This window comes from Coenobita brevimanus, chromosome 71 (assembly GCF_032717465.1).
Source record: "Coenobita brevimanus isolate Jiangsu-jjx chromosome 71, ASM3271746v2, whole genome shotgun sequence".
In the NCBI taxonomy this organism is placed as follows: Eukaryota; Metazoa; Arthropoda; class Malacostraca; order Decapoda; family Coenobitidae; genus Coenobita; species Coenobita brevimanus.
Window position 1 is genome coordinate 6,516,125 of NC_137024.1, and position 25,038 is coordinate 6,541,162.

The 25,038-nt window shown below is 44.5% G+C and overlaps 1 protein-coding gene across 1 annotated transcript in view; it reads right to left on the minus strand.

Annotated features, from left to right (window-relative positions):
• fus (epithelial splicing regulatory protein fusilli) overlaps window positions 1–25,038 on the minus strand; it is a 422,179-nt gene that overhangs the window by 214,345 nt on the left and 182,796 nt on the right. Inside the window, exon 4 of the mRNA XM_080277953.1 lies at window positions 95–184. Within this exon, the coding sequence (XP_080134079.1) occupies window positions 95–184 (90 nt within the window). The remainder of the gene's footprint in view (window positions 1–94; window positions 185–25,038) is intronic.

The following is a 25,038-nucleotide window of genomic DNA, read 5'->3' on the forward strand; positions in this document are numbered from 1 at the left end:
GACACAAGACCAAAGAAAGCGTAAAAGAATGAGAGATGTAAAGAGCAGAAATAAATATACAATAAAAACAAATGCTCTTCTCAAGGGTACTCACCATCTGTAACCATTTTGGATATAAGTCTGCTCATGTCCCGGACAGCTCTAGTGGCCAGGTCTTCCTCACTGTCACTCTCCATGCCAAGGACTGATAAAGCAGAGTTAAGGAACACACGGAACAGTAACATAGATGGAAGTAATACAGCATGGGGAATATTCTGTTAAAACCTAGGTGGAAAACTTACATTCAAATCAACTGTACTGGCAGACAGACTAGATAATACTGAGACGTGAATCCCCAGTACATAATATGCATGTAAATACTTCACCTGGATATAAATAATTAATATGGATCTCCGCATGTATGTGTGAATGTATATGTGTGTATGTAAGTATGTATGTATGTATGTTTGTATGTATGGCTGAGTTGTACATATCTCTTGGAGGAGCTGCGACTGTACTATACACGTTTGGGTCTTGTTGATGCATGACTTAAGTGCAACTGATTAAACGGACAGAGTGAATTAATTTTCGGACACTTGAAGAATGCCCAGATCATTTACACCGAGGAACACCACACTACGCCCTTGGCAGCATTAATATAGCAAAAACTTCAACTTCTTCCTGGCCTCGTACATGCACGTCAAAATGCTGCGTACAGGTGTGGCAGTGTTTGTTTGTGCGTGTTAATTAATTTGTACCATGACGCGGACGCCTAGTGAGAATGAGTGAAAAGATGTGAAAACTACACAAGGGCAGGGAAGACTACCTCTTATGTATATTTTCTTTGGTCTGGATTTGCTCCCAGTTCGTCCGTCACTATTCTACTGTAACTTCATGTCAATTGCGAAAGCTTAATATCGGGCACAGAACTTTTATGTGACGTAAAAAGAAAAATCATAATTCTTCAAACATACACGCCTGTAGCAGACAGAATTATAAATCATTCTGCCATCAATATTCTCTTTAAACGGTGCTGCCATATTTTATCAGAGGGATAAATAATCAGTGCATACTTAACCCAGGCTCCTATGACTCACTCAGAATAAAATCGTGTCATTAGCTTCAGTAGAATAAACGAGTTGTTCCGATCACGAGAGGGTTAACATGACATCACTTTCTCAGCTAAGGATACAAGCTGTCTAAAAAATGCTGACGAAGCGGAATTTTAATTTTAACCAACACTGCTGACTCACCCACAACGCTGGCTTCATCTGGCTTGACTTCATTCCCTGCTGAGGCCAAAAGAGCTGTTCCGCTTCCCATTCATACCTATTTGTTGATTTTTATTCTATTCTGACCATCGCTACACAGTTTCAGTCAGCAATAGGAAATCACGCAGGTCTGAATAGGTTTGAAGAGGTTATAACCTATCTATCTACATATTTATCTACTTCCCTCACTGTATCTATGCCTGTCTATCTGTCTAGCTAAATCCCTACCTACCTACCTACCATTCAGTCTATCCGTTTGTCTGTCTGCCTGTCTCTTTGTATCTCTATCTATCCCAACTCTATCATTATTCCATATTGACTATAACCAGACGATTATATCCAGTGACTGGTACCCCCCCGGGGCCGAATGGGTTTATCTGATATATATATATATATAGAAAAGAGTAATGCTGTATGGTAGTGAGACCTGGGCATTAAAGGAAGAGGATATTCGCTGGCTGAAACGTACAGAAATGACAATGATTAGATGGATGTGCAGTGCGTCCTTGAATGCGAGGCCTGGGGAGGGCTAGGTTTACGATGGAAGAGTTAAGAGGAAGGACTGGAGTGCACTGGTGCTGCGATGAGGAGAGGTAGACTGAGATGGTTTGGGCATGTGGAGAGGATGGGGTATGACAACAGAGTGCAGAAAGCAAGAAGTGTGAACGTTGGGAGTAGGGTTGCGAGAGGCAGACCGAAAAAGATCTGGGACGAAGTCATAAAGTGTGACCTCAAGGATAAGGGACTGAATAGTGAGGCTGCCAGAGATCGAGCAACATGGAGAGCCACCATTAGGTGACCAAGGCCGACATATGCAAGCATGCTGGAGCCTTTATAAACGAAACGAGGCGATATATATGCGTAAAGAGAGAGAGAGAGAGAGAGAGAGAGAGAGAGAGAGAGAGAGAGAGAGAGAGAGAGAGAGAGAGAGAGAGAGAGAGATGTAATAAATTTAGGTGCCACTGTGATGAGTGTTTGGAAGTGGTGTCCATCTCGCTGGGCATCGCTGGTAATTCTACTCTTATGCTTCTTACTCTGTATTTGGATCGTACTCATGCAAAGAATAATAGGGTTGTGAGTAATGACGACGACGACGACGATAACGACGACGAAGACGACGACGACGACGACGATGATGATGATGAAGGGGGTTATCTATTGATATAGCCTGAGATTTTTGGTAGTAGTTACATAGCCTTAGGATAACTGGTATAACTGTTTAGGTATCTTGAGACTTTCTGCAATATACAACTAAGAATACCTTGAAGTTTTAGGTAATATATGTTAATGATATCCTTAGATTTTACATAATAACTTTTTATAATATCTTGGAAATTTAGTAATATATGATTATGGTACCTTATCTGTTTATGTATTCTAGAGAATTCAGGCGGTGCTGAAGAGGAATGCCTTCACGTGGTGGGACCGAGAACATGGCGACTCCACTGCCAAGTAATACTTATGTCCCTCAGCTACTTCCTTGTCCCCACAAGAAATGATGGTGGACCGCAGAAGGAGGGTTACTTAAGCCTGCAATCCATTCCTCTCACGTTTGAAATAAACCCTGAGCCACAACAACAACAACATCAGAAAATTCAGGTAATATCTGTTGATAAAGCGTGAGTTTTGGCCAACAGGCTTCGAGAATAACTGTTTATGTAACCGGTATTTTCGGCAATATTTGATTAACTCCTTCACTTCACGGGCGTCTTTTATATTTCATTCGTGCTTGGCAACCTCCAGACGATTCATTGAGCTCAGAGGTGATTTTAGAGCTAAAGGGGGTTAGAGGAAACTTTAATTAACGACGTCACTACTGCAGCTCCTTTCTAAAACTGAATAACATATACCTTCACCATTAACCTTCTCGTGGTCGGGGCAAGATCAGTATTTCAGCTAACCCCAGACGATTTTGTTCAGCTGAGTCACAGAAGCCTGGGAATACTACAGAGCCTTGGGAATTTGGTAACATTTGCGGTCATTTACGCTCCGGGAGATGAGGCAGAAGGCAGAGTGGCTGCAGGTGGTGGCTGTGTTGCTATGACGACGGCACACCAGACGCGGTTCACTGCCCTCTCACCAACACCCCACCCCTTACCCCCTTACCTCTCCCCTCCCCTCCCTCTCCTACCCTCCATCCCTACAGCATCCCCCCCTCTTCTCCATCACTCCCCTCCCTGATTCTCATCCTGGCCACCCGTCTCTGCCAAATAGATCAAGTTGTCTCCCTTCTTCTTGCCCTGTCATGCCTTGCACACCGCATGTCCCTCTGCCGCGAGTAACTCCTGTCGCAGCTCAGGACTGTGTGGCAGCGGGTTCTATCTGGGCTGGTAAAGAGAACAGTTTGTCGATCTGGATTCACTATCACTATGTTCACTTCTCTTCCAATTGGCCCGACTGACACCATAAAAACACCCCAACTAATACCGTAACACCAGATCAGAACGTTTTGTCCATAGCGTATCACACTAGAGATGATGGATGTTAACTGATAAATGCCAGGATATGTCTGAGGGCTGCAGAGGATCGGCCCACTGTTGGTGTGTCGTAGGTGGGCTAATGAACTTTGAGAACGGGTTTCCTAGCCTTAAAAAAATCGCAAAACCATCAGCCAACTTGCCATCATTCACCCTGCCACAGCTGCCATACACTTGCCATCATTCACCCTGCCACAGCTGCCATACATCTGCCGTCATTCACCCTGCCATAGTTGCCACACGTTTGCCATCATTCACTCTGCCACAGCCGCCATACATTTGCCATCATTCACCCTGCCATAGTTGCCATACATCTGCCATCACTTACCCTGCCGTACGTCACCATATCATCTGCCACCAGCCATATTGCCATCACCCGCCCTGCATGCCGCCTCTGCCACACCTCACAACAACCTGCCGTCACTATCAACCACTAGAACACCTGCCACACCTCCATATTACACCTGTCTCCCACCGGCTTCACTTTGCTCTCACTACTGCCACTACAGTTTCACAAATACTGGCGTACTTTCATAAACTTAGTAGGCTTCCTTGTACCTCTTTCTTACCAGTTAATTTCTGCCTATGGGTTTTGTATGCTATTTATGAAAACGAGGCTGTATGATAAAAAGAATGGGACTTCCTCGTATGGAAAAACAGGACGATATTCTGGGGGACAATCTGACCTTACAAGAATACCGTATAAAGTCCTGCGATCTTTTCAAACGCCTAATCAACAAGGTGCCATTATCTAAAAATACTTTTCTGCTTGGTAAAGCTGTGTACTGTAATTTATTTTGCTTCGAAGCCTAATAAAGAGAGCAAACTAATCGAGATCCCCATCGCTCTGAATGGGAACGAGGAAGATGAGACTGGTATAACACGAAGCTAAGCCGACTGGATATGGATTAAGCTGGCTAGAATCGGCTTAAGGTGGCCACACAGAGGTTTATGGGCTGCAGAATCTGAGATGTTAGGATGGGTCTCCTGGACATCGTAAGGGAATGCTGGAGAAGTACGAGACGCTCAGACTAGGGGCAGTATTGTTAAGTTTAGTAGACCGTCTGGTAACTCTTAATTATCGATCTCTTTCTCCATGTACCACGCTTTATCTTTCTGTATGTCCTCTATGTAATCTGTGTTGATATTACGAGGCCCCTGTTGCACCCTTCCTTGCGTTCTTAGTTCAATATTTTTTGATACAATATGGGACAGAAGTTCACCTGCTATTCCATCCGTTTAGTTCAGACTTGGTGCACGTTCTTCACCTCCCTCCCTGACACATAATTACAAAGAGCATCAGCAGCAGAGAGATACACCAAGCCTCTCTCAGCTTAGAAATATTAGCCACCAGAGAATGTGAGAAGAGGTGAAATATTAGGCGAACTTCTATCTCTAATTTTACATTCATCTCTTATTACACAACCTATGACAATATCTGAAAAACATGGGACGCATACAAGAGATAACTTATGTACGAAAAATATAATGCTAAGGAAGAGGGTGCTAGGAAATCATTTATGCCCACAAGAAGACGGCAAAAGGGGGTGGCTTTCTCTTCGCCTTGGGGGCTTCCCTAACACCTCTTCCTTAGTGATTTATACTTTTTTTTTTTTTAATGCAAGGAAGAAGGAACCAAAGGCCAGAAGCACGTAAGATTGTTCCCTCCAAGAAAAAACATAAACAAGATAATTGCGTGTCAAATTCAAGGTCTGTTCATTTCGAGATGCCTGGACGCACTGCGCTTCAAAGACCGCTTGTAACACCTTAGCACCTTCTTTCCTGCTACTTATGTAACTTTTAACCCTTTCGATACGGTGACGTCTTCTTGTATTCTCTAACTGCAACCAGACGATTTTGTTATATTTAAAGAAGCACCTAAATAGCGTAGGGGATTATGACGGCTGTATCTAAGCTCTCCAAATAAAAATGCCCCTGCTGATATGAATGAAGTTCTCTTAGTTAAAAAAATAAAAAAGGGTTCCTCTGTGTGTGTGTGTGTGTGTGTGTGTGTGTGTGTGTGTGTGTGTGTGTGTGTGTGTGTGTGTGTGTGTGTGTGTGTGTGTGTGTGTGTGTGTGTGTGTTTGTGTGTGTGTGTGTGTGTGTTTGTTTGTGTGTGTGTGTGTGTGTGTGTGTGTGTGTGTGTGTGTGTGTGTGTGTGTGTGTGTGTGTGTGTGTGTGTGTGTGTGTGTGTGTGTGTGTGTGTGTGTGTGTGTGTGTGTGTGTGTGTGTGTGTGTGTGTGTGTGTGTGTGTGTGTGTGTGTGTGTGTGTGTGTGTGTGTGTGTGTGTGTGTGTGTGTGTGTGTGTGTGTGTGTGTGTGTGTGTGTGTGTGTGTGTGTGTGTGTGTGTGTGTGTGTGTGTGTGTGTGTGTGTGTGTGTGTGTGTGTGTGTGTGTGTGTGTGTGTGTGTGTGTGTGTGTGTGTGTGTGTGTGTGTGTGTGTGTGTGTGTGTGTGTGTGTGTGTGTGTGTGTGTGTGTGTGTGTGTGTGTGTGTGTGTGTGTGTGTGTGTGTGTGTGTGTGTGTGTGTGTGTGTGTGTGTGTGTGTGTGTGTGTGTGTGTGTGTGTGTGTGTGTGTGTGTGTGTGTGTGTGTGTGTGTTTTACCTCCGTGGTTGGGATAATTACTGCTGGACCATATGGCTGTAGGGTAATGAACTGAAAAACATTAACTACTTCAACCCTTGCATGTCTTCTTTAAATCTTACTACCAGCAGACGATTTTATTCAGCTGAAGATCCCCCCCAGTAGTGAAGGGGTTAGGGAAGGCAACATCCAACCCTTCCACCTCGAAAAGCTTACCCTGAGCTGAATAAAATCGTCTGGAGATAACAAGACACACAGGACGTCCTTGGGTCAGTACGTCCTCTGTCTGTCTGTCATTCCCACTGCCTACGACCTCCACTCTCTTAAAGGCAGTGTGTCCAGGCATCTCGAAATGAATAGATCTTGACTTTGACTCCATGTTATTTTGCATTTATTTTTTCTTAGAGGGAGAAATCGTGTGGGCTTCTGGCTTTTCCTTCTTCTATGCATAAAATAAATCTACCTTCCGAACGTACCTTAAAAGAGGACGAAGGTGGGAACAGGTAAAGAGGAGGTTAAATCAAGCCCTTCACTGTTACGGATGCACCTGATTAAACTTAGATAAAAACAAGGTGATTTTGTTCAACTAAGTGACATGCCATCCAAAAGGGCCAATGGAGAGAGCTTTTAACCTTTAGTCTGCTAGGTTTTAACACACGTCTGGTGTCAGTGTAAATATAATACCTAGCTGTGTGAAAAACAAAGAGGTAATGAGTGTTAGATTTATATGGTTGAAATCAAGGAAAGAAGAGGGAATTTAAGTGAAATGATGTTGAAAAATTACTCTCTCTCTCTCTCTCTCTCTCTCTCTCTCTCAAAAACTGCCATAACCCTTTGAATACACGAGAAAGCTGAATTTTTTTGTTGCGTTTTTTTTTCTCTCTCAACCCGGAAGTAATTTCTCATACTCCAAAGGTTAAAAACTATACCTTTTCTATTCTATCTTGACCTAAAATTGCCACCTCTCCATAATCTATGTTCACTTGCAACAATATGATTAGTACCAGAACATGATGCTGGTCACGAAGAAGTGGTATGGGAAGGACGCAGAGAAGTAACATTTTCATTTTCCGCCCCTAAGCTACGCGAAATAAGCTGCAATAAGGTCGAATATCTGGGCCAAGTTAAGGTGAAAGAATTATAGTCTTGCACGTGAGAAAGCTTAACCATTTTATTCATGTTGTTATTGGCCTATTTAATTCAAGCTAAGACCTGATTTTCATAGTGCAAGTGTCAAAGTTGAATGTGATTGAAAGTCTTTGCCCTTCACGTCCTCAGCTCTCACCCCAGCAACTCCTAAACTAAAAGGGGTGCTGCCGTCCCGCCTGCCTTAGCGTGGGGGCAATTACGGCCACATTACCATAAATACCGGCGTTTGGGGCAGCCGAAGCCACACCGTACCGGGAGGAGGATGGGCCCACACCCCGGCAACAGCTGGTGCTATGGGATTCTCTGCTCCTTCCTCTTTTGTGCTTCCTCTTTTGTACGCACACAGCTTCGTATACCCAAACCTCCTGATAATTTTAAAGCTTTTTCTTTGTGTTCTTGAAGCCGTTTAGTTTTCCCTTTCTTTATCTCAAATTTCGGCCATGGTTTTAAGTTACAATAAATTTAATGCCTGTCTATACCAACGTACGCTAATAATCAGTCTTAATATTACCTAACCTAACCTCAACTAACTTCACTAATATGGGTATCGTAGCGTGTACTAGGTAAGGTATTTAAAGTCACATGAAGTTACGTTAGACTGGGTAAAGTAGGATTAGACTGGTTGCTTTAGACTTTTGACAGTTCTGAGTTTTGCTTAGTTGAGAGAGAGAGAGAGAGAGAGAGAGAGAGAGAATTAGCAAGAAGTTTTGTACGGGAAATATAAAGACATCCAACCTCTCATCCCAAACAAGGGCCACCCATCGCTTATGTATGAAGGACGTGTATTTGGGGTGTGGATTTAGATAAAGTGTGTGTGTGTGTGTGTGTGTGTGTGTGTGTGTGTGTGTGTGTGTGTGTGTGTGTGTGTGTGTGTGTGTGTGTGTGTGTGTGTGTCTGTGTGTGTGTGTGTGTGTCTGTGTGTGTGTGTGTGTGTGCACGCTAGCCTTTCTATCTACCTCTCGAAGAAACGGAAAAGAAAATGAAGAAGAAATGGAGAGAAAGAGTAAAAAGCTGAAAGAAGAAGAGGAGGAGGAGAAAGAAAGAGACGTGGGTGGGGAAGGAGGGGGAGGCGAAGGAGGGGAGGAAGACAAACCCCAACCCCCTACAGACACCCCCTCCATATGCCCCCTTTCCTTCACCTTATCAATTGGGATGCAGCCTGTCTTTCCCACCTTAATCTCACGTCCTGGCCCTGGGTTATCAGTAATAGTTCTTTTATCTCAGCCCATAACATAGCTTGTCTGTCAATCTGTCTGTCTCCTCTCTCAGTCTCTTCTCTTTTCGTCTACATTCAGTGTGTTTGTCTGCTCTCTCTCTTCCTCTCTCTCTCTCTCTCTCTCTCTCTCAGAAGAATGATTGTGGGTGTGGAGAGATGGAAAGAGGGAAGGAGAATGAAATGTGGAGGAAGGGAGGGAGGGAGAAAGACAGCGCATGGAAGTGAGTGGGAGTGTGGGAGAGAGTGATGAAGGGAGGGAGTGAAGGAAGGAGTAATCAAGTATGGAAGGAGTGCAAAGGAGTCTCTAGGAAGAAGGAAGTGAAGGAGTGAATGAGAGTGAGGGAGTGAGGAAGAGGAGAGATGAAAGCAGAGTGGTAATGAAGCAAGGAAGCGAAGGAGTGGGGAAGAGATGAAAATAAAGAGGTAATGAGGTGAGGAAATGAGACTGAGCGAAGGGGTGAGGATGAGGGGAGATGAGAAGCAAGCGATAATGAGGCCCTACTGACCTGGCGGGGAAGGGCATGCGGTGATGCTGAGAAACTTACCCCTCACCCCCCCACATCTCATGCTGGGTATGTAGGCCACACTCTCTCACTCACTCACGCCTCTCTCTCTCTCTCTCTCTCTCTCTCTCTCTCTCAGTCTTTCTTTCTCACTACGGTTTCCTCTTGCATGTTTTTTCTCTCTCCTGCATCCTTCAGGCCTTCCATCCGGTCTGCCTCATCTCTGTCTGCCTCTCCGTTTCTCTCTCTCTCTCTCTCTCTGGCGAAACGAATGAGGAACGGGTGATGTAGTGCGGAAACAATAGACGATATATTACAAAAAAGAGAATGGATAGGAATGGGGAAGGGGGGAGGATATTGGAAAGGAAGGAAGGGGAAGAAGGGAAGAAGGAAGAGGAAGGGAGAAGAAGGATGAGGTAGGGAAGGAAAGAGGAAGGAGAAGGAAGGGAAGGGGAAATGGAAAAGAGTGAGGGGAAAAACTGGGAGAGAGGAGGTGGGGAGATGAGTAAAGGGGAAGGGGTGGAGGATGGAAGGGGGAGGGAGACGGAAGGGAAAGGGAGAGGGTAGGAAAGGGGAGAAGAGAGGACGATGGGGAAGATCGAGGTGAGGAGGGAGAAAGGAGGGATGAGGGGTGGGGAGAAGGGAAGGGGTGAAGGGAGAGGAAAGGACGCGAAGGGAGAGTGAAGATGAGGGAGAGGAGAGGGAAGAAGGGAGAAAGGGAAGGAGAAAGGGAGGAAGGTAAGAGAAAAAGGAAGAGAAGAGGGAGGTGAGGAAAATAAAAGGGGAATGGAAAGGAGGAAGGTAGAAAAAACAATAGAGAGAGAGAGAGAGAGAGAGAGAGACGGGTTACAGCGAGGAGTGTGACGGGAGAGAATGAGATGGAGAAGAAAACTTGTGAAAATGACGGTTTCAGAGAGGAAGTTGATTGGATGGAGGAGGAGGAGGAGGAGGAGGAGGAGGAGGAGGAGGACGACGACGACGACGACGACGACGAGGAATAATGGAAGAGGGTGAGAAATGAAGAAGAGGAAAATAATGAGATACGAGGAAGGACGTAAAAGTGAGTCAGAGAGGAAGAGGAGAAGAAAAGAAAAGAAAAAGAAGAGGGTAAAAACAGAAGTCAGCGTTTATAAGGAAAAAAGAAGAGAGGGAGGAAGATAGTGTGAGATAGGAGGAAGGAAGAGGGAGAGGAAGGGAATGAAGGAGAGAGCAATGAGAGAGAAAAGGGAATGAGAGGAAGAAGAGAGGAAGAGGAGGAAAACAGAAGAAAAGGAAAATGTGAATGGGAAGCTAGGGAAAGAGGAAGAGGAATATAAAAGAGAACACGAGAAGGAAAAAAAAAACTTGCAGGAAAAGAGGAAGAAAATAATGTGACAAAAAAAAAAAGGGGGAGGGGTAAGCCAGAAGGAGTGAGCGAGTGAGGAAATGGAAAGGAAGAGAAGAGGGAAGAGGAAGAGGAGGAAGAGGAAAATAGGAAACTAGAAGATGAGGAGGAAATGAAGATGAGAGTGAGTGAGGGTGTGTTGAGGAGAAGAGGAAGAGGAGGAGGGTAGAGCTGAAATTACGAGTAAGCGAAGAAGGGAGCGAGAAAAGGAGGGATGTAAGGAAGAAAAGAATGAACGGATGAATGAATGAATGAAGGAAGGAAGGAAGAGAGGAAAGAAAAAAGGAAAGGAATGAAAAGAAAAGGAAAAGACAGGAAAGGACAGGAAAATCAAGGATGGATGGATGGATGGACAGGAAGGAAGGAAGGAAGGAAGGAAGGAAGGAAGGAAGGGAAGAGTGAATGAAGGAAGGAAGGAAGTAAGGAAAGAAGGAAAAAATGAAGGAAGAAAGGAAGGAAGGAAGGAAGGAGTGAGTGAGTGAGTGAGTGAGTGAGTGAGTGAGTGAGTGAGTGAGTGAGGTAGTATGGAGGCGTCACGGCCATTAACCAGACCTGGACACCAAATAATGGTACCAAAAATGTCTTGTCATCCTCTCTCTCCCTCTCTCTCTCTCTCTCTCTCTCTCTCTCTCACCCTGACCACTTCATTCGTTCCCTATCTCTCTCTCCCTTTGTTTCTTTCTTTTTTTCACATTCTTTTTCTTTCTTTCTTTCTCTCTTTCTTTCTGCATTTACTTCACATTTCCTCCTCCTCCTCCTCCTCCTTTTTTTCCCCTCTCATTCTCATTTTCTTCTCCATTGTTCTCTCCCCATTACAAGCCTCGACTTTTTCTCTAGCGTTTTTCTCCTCTCTCTCTCTCTCTCTCTCTCTCTCTCTCTCTCTCTCTCTCTCTCTCTCTCTCTCTCTCTCTCTCTCTCTCTCCTGTTTGTATTTCAGTATCTGTCTGCCTGCCTGCCTACTTACTTACCTATCTACAGAACTTCCTACCTACCTACCTTCCCTCCTCTCTTCCTTCCTACCTACTATCCTTCCTTCCATTCTACCTACCTACTTACCTACCTATCTATCTATTTACATGTCTATCAATCAACCCCATAAATATATTCTGCTAAGCCTCACCACTCACTAAAACACAACATAACTCAAGGAAGGATTCTATTTCTTCTCAGTAAAGGACAAGTATAGTAAAGCAGAAAACAACAGCCTCACCAGAAGTACTACAAAATATCCCACACATTAATTCAGTAAAGGCAAAAAATACAAAGACATCCCATACATAAATTCGATAAAGGAAATATACAAAGAAGATTCCCAGAGTCAAAGAAAAATAAAAGAAAGTATTTATGTAACCTTGACAAACACTGATACCTTCTGGCTCTGTACTTTGACTTCATACTTTCTGGCTCTATACTTTCTGGCTCTATACTTTCTGGCTCTATACTTTCTGGCTCTATACTTTCTGGCTCTATACTTTCTGACTCTATACTTTCTGGCTCTATACTTTTTGACTCTATACTTTTAAGTCGTACAATAAGGCCATGTCTCATCCTGGACGTGGACTAGCAGCTTTCACCCTATATAGTCTAAACACACACACACACACACACACACACACAGCCACTCATAAGCACTCGCACACCGTCGTTTGCATACATACATACGCAGACGGCCATTCATAAGCATAAGTACACAATCACTTACATACATACATACGTACATACATACATAAACTGTAAACAGCCATACATACAGTACATTAATGCAGAAAAATCATTCAATTTAATAAACCTACAACACTCATGACCATCTAGATATAAAAACACAGGCAGAAACATGAAACTTCACACACCCACACCCACCCACCCACCCACCCACACACATACTGCTCAAGACGGTCGCCTATAACTGTATATTTATTGTCAACTCGAAGAGACGGGTGAGAGGGGGGAGAGGGAAGGAGAAGGGGAGGGGAGGGTAATGTGGCGTGGGGGGAGAGGTGGGAAGCTTGAGGGGGAGAGAAAGAGGGAGGGGGGAATGTGGAGTGGGAGAGGGAGAGGGAGGGGTAGGATGAGGGGGAAGGGGAGTTCTGGTTGTCATATCTAGTAAGCATAAAGATGACATTAATATGGTCTCACTGGTTCCAGGAAAAAGCCACTCCTTTTATTTGTTGTTCTAGTGGGGTGATGATGATGATGATGATGATGATGATGATGATGATGATGATAGTGGTGATGGTGGTGAAAATAATGACACTATGGTGTGAACTTTTCATTAACCCCTCCTCTACGAGGTTCTGACTTTGGGACGCGTCTCTCTCTCTCTCTCTCTCTCTCTCTCTCTCTCTCTCACACACACACACACACACACACACACACACACACACACACACACACGCCATGTTACTGAAAAAGATGAATTTCCTAGCCTCTTTAAGGAAATGTCGTATTTTGCAATTTAGTATCACAGGTCAATTAGAACAGACTTGTCGCGATGAAGTGATAGAGCCTTCGTTAACCCATTTCCTACACCAGCTCGTCTCTGAATAAAATCGTTCTTAAAAGGCAACAATTTATCAGAACAAGACGAAATTTCAATGCAAGGGATGAAAAAGGGTAATTCCTATGTTGAGCAAAATAGAATGGTTGTAGCAGGAACAGAATATACATGACACTGAAGGACTTAAATGTAAGTACTACCTCTGTCTATAGCCAGACGCCTTGATCCCGCAAGGGGTGGCCACAAACAAATCGCCTCCATGTAGCCCTGTCCCCTGCTATTACGCTGCCCTCCTCCCTAACTCACACACCCCTCTCTCTCATACCTCTCCGCTCCACCCCTTCATCTATACCTAAGTCTTTTCTTGTGACTTTTTTCTAAGCCTTCTAATTTAGTCTCACTCTACATGTAGATTTCAATGTTAATAATATACCATACCACGCTGACACGCCTCTATAATCTCCCTATCTATCAGTCGTAAATCTTATCATACAAACTTCACTCAGACGCTTTACATTTCAGCCACAGTCGCTTCCACCATCACTGTATCTCAAGTTTCCCTCTGCACCAAGAGTACATGAGTCTACTTAAGCCGATATTTTGCCACATCCACCTACTTACTCCACCACTACCACAACCACCACCACAACTCTAAGTACCACAACCTCTGCCACTACTTATACTATCCACCACACCACAACCAACACCACAACCACACAGTCGATCCTCTCACACTCCATCGACTACCACAACACCCATCACCACCACCACCACCACCACCACACCATCTCTCGTGTCTAACAGCACCGAAGACCCAGTTTAAAAAGACGATGACGAAGACGATGAAGACAATGACCATGACGACAATGACAATGATGAAGACAATTTGATGATCACAATGAGGAAGAAAATACGGGAGGTGTCTTGTGCCATCCCCCCCCCTCCCCCTCCTGCCACACCCCGACACCGCTACCTCCTTCCCTATTAAAAACCCGGGTGCCATTAATCCAGAGAGAGAGAGAGAGAGAGAGGGAGGGAGGGGGGGGCAGGACTGGACGTAGGTGCTTGGGGGCTCTCACGCAACGATGGACTTAAAGATGGAGTCAGTAGCTTCCTTGACTTTAGAACACAGTGACTCTTTATTGAATTTCTTTATTACTTCACCTTAATGAACTCGGGTATGTTACTGATGCAAGCCGTCAATGCAAAGCTTATACAAGATACATGAGTTTACTGAGCTGCTATAGGCCAAACAAGTGATCAAGATGAGGTGCTACAAATGACCACAATCTCATTAGTTCAAGCTCTCTGAATTCTTTTCCCTATCAGTTAATTTTTGCACATGATACGCAAACATTCACTTCTATGGTATTCATCAAAACTATGACTATATTAGAAAGATTTAAATACTTGCAGGGAATTATAATATGCCAAATTGATCGCTAAAGAAAAGGTACTCGAATGGTTCCTAAGTTGGCGAGGAAATTGTGTAAAATCTCCATAAAGAACGAGAAAACAGAGGATAGGAAAAAAATCACGACGAACAAGAAAACAAAGAGGGGAAAAAATCACAACGAAGGAGAAAACGGATAGGGAAAAAATCACAACGAACGAGAAAACAGAGGAAACAAAAAATCACAACGAACGAGAAAACAGAGGCTAGAGGAAAAAATCACAACGAACGAGAAAACTGACAGGAAAAAAAATCACAACAAACGAGAAGACAGGGGATGGATAGAAAGAAAAAAATAGTTTATGGCAGCAGGGAGTGACAGGAGGGACGGGGTCACTACCCTTCGGTGTGCTTTGTCAGCCCGGGGTAGGTCAGGGTAGGAAAGTAGGGTTTTAAGAGTGGCAAGTGTAAATAGACTAAGCCATACTGGTGCACCCATGCTTACAGTTTAGGGAGGAAAGTTGAGAGCATAAGTCTGTGGTACATTCGTGAAAAAAGCTCGTCTAATATTTTCTCCTTCCTATTTCGCACCTTCCTCTGCTGGCTAATATTCCTCAGGTAAGGTGCTTTGTACGTTTCTGTTTTTATATAGATATTTTTCACATGATGGATCGGAGAGAAAAGTGACGGATATACCCAAAGAGTAAATTGGGCGCAGTGGAAAAGTAGGCTAGCTTTTGTTCCTGGCTCTACAGCGAGTGAGATGGTATGGTATGCAGGATATGGCAACAATTATGAGTAAATGGAGGTCATAATACATCTTGCTCAACGGCCTGACACAGCCTTTCAATGGTCAGACTGCATTTCCACCACAAGCAATCCCTCTGTACCCGCAATGGCTGTTAGTGACCTCAGCCAAATTCATTTCTCATTCCTATTTCTTATCCCTCTTACGTCTAATTGAATTTCTCATAATGATTCAATAACCATATTCCTTTGCAATTTCTCCACTAGCTATGACTATTATCTCAAACAGGATTTCAAGGAGGAAATTATTAAGTGTGGGTTGATTTCTCCCAAGAATTTTGTTTTATGATGAATTAAATTTTCGAAACAAAGGTGCCTCCCTCAAGAAAACGATGATTAACCCTCTTCAGTACGATGACGTCTTCTTTAATAAAATCTAACTACCAAAAAGGCGGTTTAATATGAGAGACCTCTTGGCGTGAGGGGAGTTAATGAAAAATATACCTAACTCCTTCAACTCAAAAAAAATCTCTCCCAAGATGAGAAAAAAGAATCGTCTGGCCTGTAACGAGGATAAAATACGGCAGATGTCACTTTGCTGAAAGGTTTACGGGGAGAGTGACATTGCAAAACCGACCGCCCATAAAAACTGACCCTAAAAAAAAAGGAAAAAGAAAAAAATCCCTCTTCACCCGACTGGCAAGGCTGGCTCTCAGGTGAAGAACACAAGAAAGATGATTTTTGTTAGGGCTGGGCAGGAAGCAGGTTTGAAGGAAATTTACATCCAATGAATTTAAAGCCAAGGTGAGCTGTAGTCAGGTCTAATTAAAGCTGGGGTCGCTGGCAGCAGGTGGAGGAGGGAGGGGGGGACCTGCCTTATCTCCAGCAGCCAGATAAGCCCCCAGCCTCACTACAAAGGCCGTGGGGGAAGGGGGAGGGGTACAGGTGGCCAGGACTTTTATGGGGAAAGATAGTTAACCCTTTCAACAAGACGACTTCATTTTTGCTTTGCTGTATTTTCTTTACCAGCACACGAAGTTACATTTATGGAAGGCCTCTCATTGAAGGGGTGAGAGAATGAGCGATAAGCAAACGTAGAAACGGCAGATGGAGAGAAAATTATACGGAGGAAAGTTAGGGAATGCAAGAGAAAGATGAATAATATAAAAGGAACGTAAGAGGAAGGTTAGGGGAAGAACTTAAGCTTTACAGGGATCAAGGAAGGTTCAGAGACAGTACAAATAAGACTTGGCGAGGAAGGAAGGGACACAAGAACGTAAGGAAGGATATATATTGGAGTCATTTTGGTTCACATTAAGCAACCCCTTTCACATGACGATCGATGGTGATGTAGAGAGAAGGCAGGGAAAGTGGGGAAAAGGTAGAAAAGGTAGGGAAAAGTAGAATAAATAGGGAAAGGGTAGAAAAAGTAGGAAGAAGGCAAAATATGTAGAGAAAAGGACAGTAAACAAGGGAGGATAGCGTTAAGAAAATGCAGGAAGAGTAAGGAAAAGGAAGGGAAAGTAAGGATGAGGTAAAAGTATGGCAATGATGTAAGGAAATGATAAAACACACACACACACACACACACACACACACACACACACACACACACACACACACACACACACACACACACACACACACACACACACACACACACACACACACACACACAGACAAGGTATAAAAAAAATAGCAGGGAATGAGATGAAATAATGAAACAGCAAAATTATTACATATAGTGAAAAATAAAAAGTATAATGGCGAAAACTAATAACAGAAGGCAGAAGGAATTTAAGAAACTCCGAATTAGAGACCCGGAAGAGACGCAAAGGGGGAAAGCAACTGGGTGAAGGTGGGAAAAAAAGTTAGGCAAAAAGCAAAGTAATCAGGGGGTGGTTATTGTGAGGGGTGGGGCAAACGGGGTGAGGCAAGAGGGGTGAGGCTGACTGGACCAGAATAATACGGTGGTGGTGCGAAGAGGAGAGGCCTGGAGGTGACGGCACGGGGTGGGAGAGTTAGAAAGTTGTTTTGAGAGTGTGGCCCTGGTGGCTGTGGGTTGGTAGAGTGCGTGGAACAAGAAAAAAAGCTAATACAACTTGCAGATTTATACTTCTACAAATTTATGGACCGAAATCTGAGATCACGATACAGATCCAGAGTAATATAGAAGATGTATATGCTAATGAGAAAGAAAGAAAAACAGTGGGAGAGAAAGCTGATGCAAATGAAGGGCAGTTAGATCTAATGATTTCGGAGCTATTACAGAGAATAGTGTGAAAGCCGTGATACAGTCAGCGATGGGAGCACTAATGTGAGAGATCAGAAAGTTGTCTTAGAGGTGTGGCGCTGGCCGTTGTGGGTTGCTGGAGTGCGTGGAGTAGATGAAACTTAGGAAATTTAGATATACGGATAAGTGCATCAGGATGATCGACCCCATGGCTGGTCTATATAAGGTAGCTCTTATTAAAGGGTTCGAGTAGAATAATAATAAAAGGATTGCAAATAAGAAACTCGAGGTAACCTATCACACCTTCCAACTGATAAGGGCAGGTACAGGCCAAAAGTAACACACGAAAAGAAGAAAAACTGGCAGGAACATTTTACACTGCAAAACCAAAACATAACTCCGTATTAGAATAGGTGAAGTTAATGTTCCTAATTAGTGTTTGGCATTTCAGTGATTTCTGAGCTACGATAGAGAATACTGTGCTGGTGGAAATAAAAGGAGAGATGGTGTGCTACTGTGAAGAGGTTGGGGTGTTGCTTTGAAGGTGTGGCATTCCTGGCTGTGGGTTTGCAGGGAAGGAACGCGTGGAAAGGACTGTTACACTCTATGATAATTCAGTCCGATGACAATTCTAGTTATTCTTCTGCTATTGCCAGACGGTTTCAATACATTCAGGGGAGGCATTTTTCAGAGGAGGGGTTAGTGGAGGCTCAGTTTTACCTCTCCATTACGTAAAATCTATCCCAAATTTAATCTGGTGGCGCCGAGAATAACATGCAAAATACGACATCCGCGATTAAGCCATTACAGAGAACGGTGTGAAGATGCAGTGCAAATTAAGTCTTTATGTGCTAATGTCAGGAAGTTGCCTTGGGGATGTGCATTTTGTGGTCGTGGGTTGGAGGAGTGCATGGAACAGAAGGTAAAGCAAATATCACTGAAATGTTGTTATAAGCAATGATTTTAGAGTCATAACAGAGAATACTGAAAAGATGCAAAGAAAATCAAGGATGCGTGTCTTGATAAGATAAAGCTGCTTCAAGGATGTGGCGTTTGTGGTTGTGGCTGTGGTTGTGGGTTGGAAGAGTGCGTGGAAAAGGAGGTATAGATTATCGCTCAAGATCTATAATTTCCGGTTACTCTAGAGGCATTATGGAGAATGATGTGAAGGTGCGGCTTATATCAGGGATGGTGTGCTAATAAGAGGGTCGTCTAGAAAGCCATTTTGGATGCGCGGCGTCTGCGATGGTGGATTGGCAGGGATGAAGTAAGGGGAAGAGGCAGTGCGAAAATGAAACTTAAAGACAGATGCATTAAATAATTTCAGACTGGCAAATTAGAGACGCATGTGAAGTTTAGTGTTATCTGAATAGCTACAGCCTTTCATTTAGTGCCCCATCAAAAGGTTTCCTAATGTTGCGATAAATACTGTGGTGTGCTTTACCGCTATTTAACGTCTCATACACCTCAGAGATAAATGGTAATAAATTTGTCGAGCAGAATCGACTTTTCCCTGTCTGACTATTTCCCGACTTTATGCGCTCTAACTCACAAGCATTTTTCCTGTTGCTGATGTTATGCTTTTTTGGAAGATAATTCTACGCAACTGATCTATCTCTCCACTTAATACGGCAGCTACTTCCGCAGACTTCCATGCATCCGAAACTGATCTAGAGTTTCTTGAAGAACGTGGTAAGGGATTGACATTTTTTCCTTGGTCTCCTTCAGTTTTAATTTCGTCTGGCCCGGGAGACGTCTTGGCCATTAGTTTATTGCTTTCTTGCACTGCGCCACCCCCATTAACCACTATTTAAAGAGAGTATTAACCACTTCACAACGATGGTGTAATTTCTCCTTTACTCTTGCTACCATCTGATGAGTTTATTTACCTTAGGATGACCTCTTGCACCGAAAATGTGATCGGAGTCTACTGCCAAGCCTCCCAGTTTGACAGATCTCTCGTGCTCAAAAGAAAATTACGCAGAGATGGCAAAATTTAGAAGAGAACACGTAAAGGATTGAAGGGGTTAAGAAAGCGATCACAGTAAACACATATCAGGTGAAGAATTACAGCTCAACCTTCGTAAATACAAATTGAAAAGACATACGTAAGATGGAGCACATTAGGAGAATTACCCTATATATAAAAACTGAAATTACCGAAAGACAGTCTCTATTTACCATTTATAATTCTTTCATTTACGCAATTCACGCCACGGTGGGTGCTGAAGAGGGACGCCTTCTCGTGGTGGCACTGATATGACTGGTTGGTTCACCTGCCTGGTTATGCGAACGTCCCTTACCCTGTAGCTCCTTTCCCATCCTCTGAAACGGGGATGGTGGACTGCAGGAGGAGGACACCATCAGCCTGCAGTCCACTGAGTTTACGGTCAAATGAGCCTGGGGTTGCAGCTTCACTGCTACTACTACTACTACTACTATTACTAATGTTACTGCTATTATAACTACTACTCCTACTACTAATGCTACTACTACTACTACTACTACTACTATTACTACTACTACTACGTCACGATCAAACAGACACACATCTTTACCCTCGCTATTGATGCAGACTAACTTTGTCCTACGATACAGGTAATAGTCGCGTTGCCACCTTAATAGTCAATAGTAGTCGCGGAATAGTGACTGGCTACGTGAAGAACAGACTACCACTACCACAGCTTGCATACTAACACCCTAGACTCTCTCACAAACGCAGCGTGAATATGAAATGGTATGCAGGCAGATAGATAGAGAAGGATAGATAGATAGATGACATAGAGATAGATATGAGGATGGATAGGTACTGAGATAGCTATGGGCAGACATACAGACACATGGATGGATAGACAGATGGACAGGGACAAAAGGACAGTAAGCCAATATAGACAGACAGACAGACAGGTAGATAGATAGATAGATGGGTAAATGGATAGTCAGGGGATTAATAGTCTGTATAAATCGTGTCAATCACCATGTACTGTATATTTCTCTCTCTCTCTCTCTCTCTCTCTCTCTCTCTCTCTCTCTCTCTCTCTCTCTCTCTCTCTCTCTCACCTGTGTCTCAAAATAACCTCCAGCGTCGTTCCCTCCCCCCCTCCCCTCCCCCCTTCCCATGGGGTCAGGTCGGGTCTGAAGGAATTTGGTGGGGGGAGGAGAAGGGGGGAGGGAGGGGACGGGAGAGAGGAGGGGGAGGGAAAGGAGGCTAGAAGGGAAGGGGGAGGGGAGGGGAGGGGAGGGGAGGGGAGGGGGGAGGAGAGGGGGAGGGGGGAATAAGAGCACCAGGATGTGAATGAAATACAACTGACTGGATAAAAATACTAAACAGATTATTGTTGTACTTCTTAACTGTGTGTGTGTGTGTGTGTGTGTGTGTGTGTGTGTGTGTGTGTGTGTGTGTGTGTGTGTGTGTGTGTGTGTGTGTGTGTGTGTGTGTGTGTGTGTGTGTGTGTGTGTGTGTGTGTGTGTGTGTGTGTGTGTGTGTGTGTGCGATTAACGCTGGACATAGTAAGCAGTTCTTTCCCTCCGCCACCGCCACGCAACAGATGGCCTCACACACCTTCGCATAACGATATCTAGTTCCTCATTTTTTCGCTTCCTCAGCCGGGGATCGATCACACGAATTTACGATCAACCACAGAATTATTTTCCTCCCTGTACATCTAGTAATCTTTCTACGGGCTCGAAAAACTGTCGTAAAAAGCTGAGGCTTTCTAGAGAGAGAGAGAGAGAGAGAGAGAGAGAGAGAGAGAGAGAGAGAGAGAGAGAGAGAGAGAGGGAGAGAGAGAGAGACTAAATATAAAAGATTAATTAAAGAGACGAAAATGAAAGAAAAGTAATGAGAATATGACACTGAGACAGGGGCGTTGCCGAGCTGGAGGAGGAGGTGCATAATGTGTGTGTGTGTGTGTGTGTGTGTGTGTGTGTGTGTGTGTGTGTGTGTGTGTGTGTGTGTGTGTGTGTGTGTGTGTGTGTGAGAGAGAGAGAGAGAGAGAGAGAGAGAGAGAGAGAGAGAGATGAATCTTTCTTGCTCTACTATCCTTGTCTTTCTCATAAAACAGATACCATAGTACTAAACTCCCCTGTAACAAAAAAGAAAGGAAAAATGGTTTATTGCTGTCTGCTTTAATTTATACTAGAGTTAAATAAAGAAAGCAGACAGCAGACATCTTACTCTATGCTGTTTGTATAAGGACAGGATATGACTGATAATTATGCTATAAGTGTGGGGAGAGAAGGGAGGGTGTGGGGAGTAAGTTGGGAGGAAGTAATTAGGTGGGTGTGTGGGAGTATAAGGAGTAAGGAATGGGGAGCAAAAAGGGAATGAGTAGGGAGGGAGTTGGGAGCGAGCAGGGGAGGAGTAGGGAAAGAGAAGGGGAGTAGGGAGCGAGTAGGGATGGAGTAGGGAGCGAGTAGGGATGGGGTAGAGAGCGAATAGGGATGGAATAGGGAGCGAGTAGGAAGTTAGTCTGCAGTGAGTAGGAATGAAGTGAGGATAGTGTAGGGAGCGAGCAGAGGGAGTAGAAGGGAGGGGGCCTCAGATAAAGGCAGCAAAGTATGATGATGGAAAGTGAGGGAGTCGGTAGGGAAGCGAGGGAGGGAGGGAGGCAAGAGAGGGAGGTGAAGGAGAAGGTGAGGGGAAGAATAGCCAAGACTTAGCCTGGGGGTCTTATTTCCTCCTCCAGGTGGCGAGGGGGGGGGGGTGGAGGAACATGAGCGAGGGAGGGAGGGAGGGGGGAGGAGGACAACGAGCGAGGGAGGGGGGAGGGCAAGGAGGGATGGAAGGAAGGGGAGACCAGGGGAAATAATTATAAAGAATCTCAAGTGAATCATCAATATCGTTCAGTTCAGTCGTATTTTTTTGCTTTAATATTAAATCTAGTTTAGGGAAGCATTTTGGTGACTATGAAAAAATATATAAGTATAAACAAACACTTAAATACAGCTTAAATTAAGAAAGTTTAGGAATACAGCCGCTGATATGGGTAAGGAGAGAGAGATCTGAGGTTCAGCGGGGAGGGGGCGAAGGAGAGAGAGAGGGGGGGGAAATGTGAGGCGGGGGAGTGGGGAAGGGAGGGATCTAAGGAGCAGAGGGAGGAGGAGAGGGAAAGAAGGCCAAGAATATCCGTGTGAAGGAGAGGGGAAGATTGACCTAAGGAGATAAGGAGGTAAAGAAGGAAAATATACGGACAAGAGAGGCAGGGAAGGAGACTGGAGAGGAGATAGGAAGAAGGAGTCATGGAGATAGGGAGAGGAGAAAAATAAATAAAAAAGGAGAATAACAACAGGACCGTCTGACTATTGTTGGTAGCTGCTGTCTGAGGGTATGATACAGGTAGCTAAGAAGAAGAAGGTAAAAAGAAGACTGAGGGAGAAAGAGGAAGAAATAGGAGAGAAAAACAGGGAGAGGGGAAAAAGCAGAGGGAAAAGAAAGAGAGGAAAAAGGGGGAGGCAAAAAAAAAAAAAAGCAGAGGGAAAAAGAAGAGAAAAAGGAGGGAGACAGGAAAAAAAAAAAAGAGGGAAAAGGAAGAATGACACAGCAAAGGAACAGAAGAAGAGAGAAAGAACGAGGTATAGGATGGGACTACATGAAGAAACGTATTAAGAGGCTGGAAAGGAAGGCAGCGTAGATGAAGAATGGAAGGAGGGAGGGAGGCAGTACGGAGGAGAAAGGACGTAAGGAGGGAGAGAGTGAGAGAGCAAGAGGAAAGGATGGGGGGGGGGTTGAGAAGGCCTGAGGGGGTACGGAAGGAGGGGGAAGGAGTCGGAAGGGAGAGGAGGGAGGGAGGGAAAACAGATACCAGAATTTCCAGCTCTACTCGTCTCTTTTTTTATCGTGTTTTTTTACTAGTTTTATTACCTGTCTCTCATTACACTGTTATTTCATTCATCTCAAAATAAATCCCGTAAAGGCGACATACTCGATTGTACTTCCGCTGGGATTTATGCATCAAGTTAGAGGAGGATTAATGGTGGAAAATGGCAGTAACTGGCAACCAGTTTCACCTGTCCACCACTACCACTGTCTCCTCTCTCCCTCTCCCTCCCTCTCCTCTCTCCCCCTCCCTCCCTCTCCTCATCCCTCCTTTCCTCTCTCTACCCTTTCTTCCCTCCCTTTCCCACCCATTCCCAGCTTCTCCTCAATCTCTCCTTCCTGTTTCATCCCTTCCTTCGTATTCCCTGCTTCGATCTTTTCTCGCTCTCTTTCTTCTCCTTTAACTCTCCCTCTCATCCCTTCACTATCCTATCTCTCTCTCTCCCCCTCCTCCCCCATCCCCTCTCTTCCATCATGATCCTGCCCCCCATCCTCCAGTTCCCCACCAATTCTATCACTTCCCCTCCTCTCTTTCTCCAACTGTTTTCCTCTCCAACTCCCTCCCCCTTCTTTTTCTAGTTTCCCCCACCCCCTACCCTCTCCTCTTCCCCCCTTCCTTTCCAATCATCCATCGCCTCCTACCCCCTCCTCTTCCCCTTCCCTGCCGCCCACACCCCTTTCTTCCCGCCTCAACTCCAGCCACTTTGATGTTTGGTGCGAGACTTTGAGCAGAGATAACGCACATACCTCACGCCAATATGGAGCACACGCGAAGGACCCACTCACACAGGTTAAGTAAATCTGTCATAAATCTGTTACTTGCCTTAGGACGAAACATAAATGGCTTCCACACTGACCCCTCTTCTTATTATTAATGATGATGATGATTACCGTGTCAGAAAACAAGAAGAGGTTTCACTCGTACATAGTAAGCAAATACTTGAAATGTACGGTAACTGGCTCCCCCACAGACTTCTCCCTCTATCAGTACTTCCCACTCTCAAGAGCATAATTTGATGGAAGTACAACTGCCTCCACTTACAAACAGTACACAGGGCGGCGTGTTTATAGCCGTATGTGACTCGAGAATATTTGTTTGCGTCTCGTGTCTGCTATGCTAGAACACCCTCGTTATGGTGGTCAGATTATAGCAGACGTGAGACTTAAATACAGTGGCTCTACATCAACACACAACCTCCTGTAGTATTTATAAGTGGAGCTGACTGTATAATAAACTCACACATCAAAGCTCTGTGATAGTTTAGAAGCTCAGTCTTATAACCACACGCTAAATGAACACAATAACTGCAGTAGGCTGGTTAGTTTTTATTTGGTAGCTCCGGTCTCTCTCTCTCTCTCTCTCTCTCTCTCTCTCTCTCTCTCTCTCTCTCTCTCTCTCCAAACCCTCCGACAGTAGCTGGTGGGGAAAAATATATCAAAGTCCTCCAGCCGAAACTATTATGGATATCAACAAACTGAGGGACTGAAGGCTTATTTTCAATATGGAGAGAAGTTCCGCATTCCCTGAAACTCGGAGTTACGGGTGGAAGTGTATGGTGTGCTGTATGGTGGTGTAGTGTGGCGTGGCGTGGTGGTAAGGTTGTGTGGTGTGGTGTGGTGTAGTGCAAGGTGTTTCATTTCCCCCTACACCACCACCATCACCTGCCCAGGACTGGCCTAACCCTGGCTGTGCAACAAGGTGGAAACTGGACTAACCGTTGCCCCTTCTTCAAGGTACCCCACACCGCCAACACGCTCCCCTTCCCTCACATTCCACTAAACCATTTTT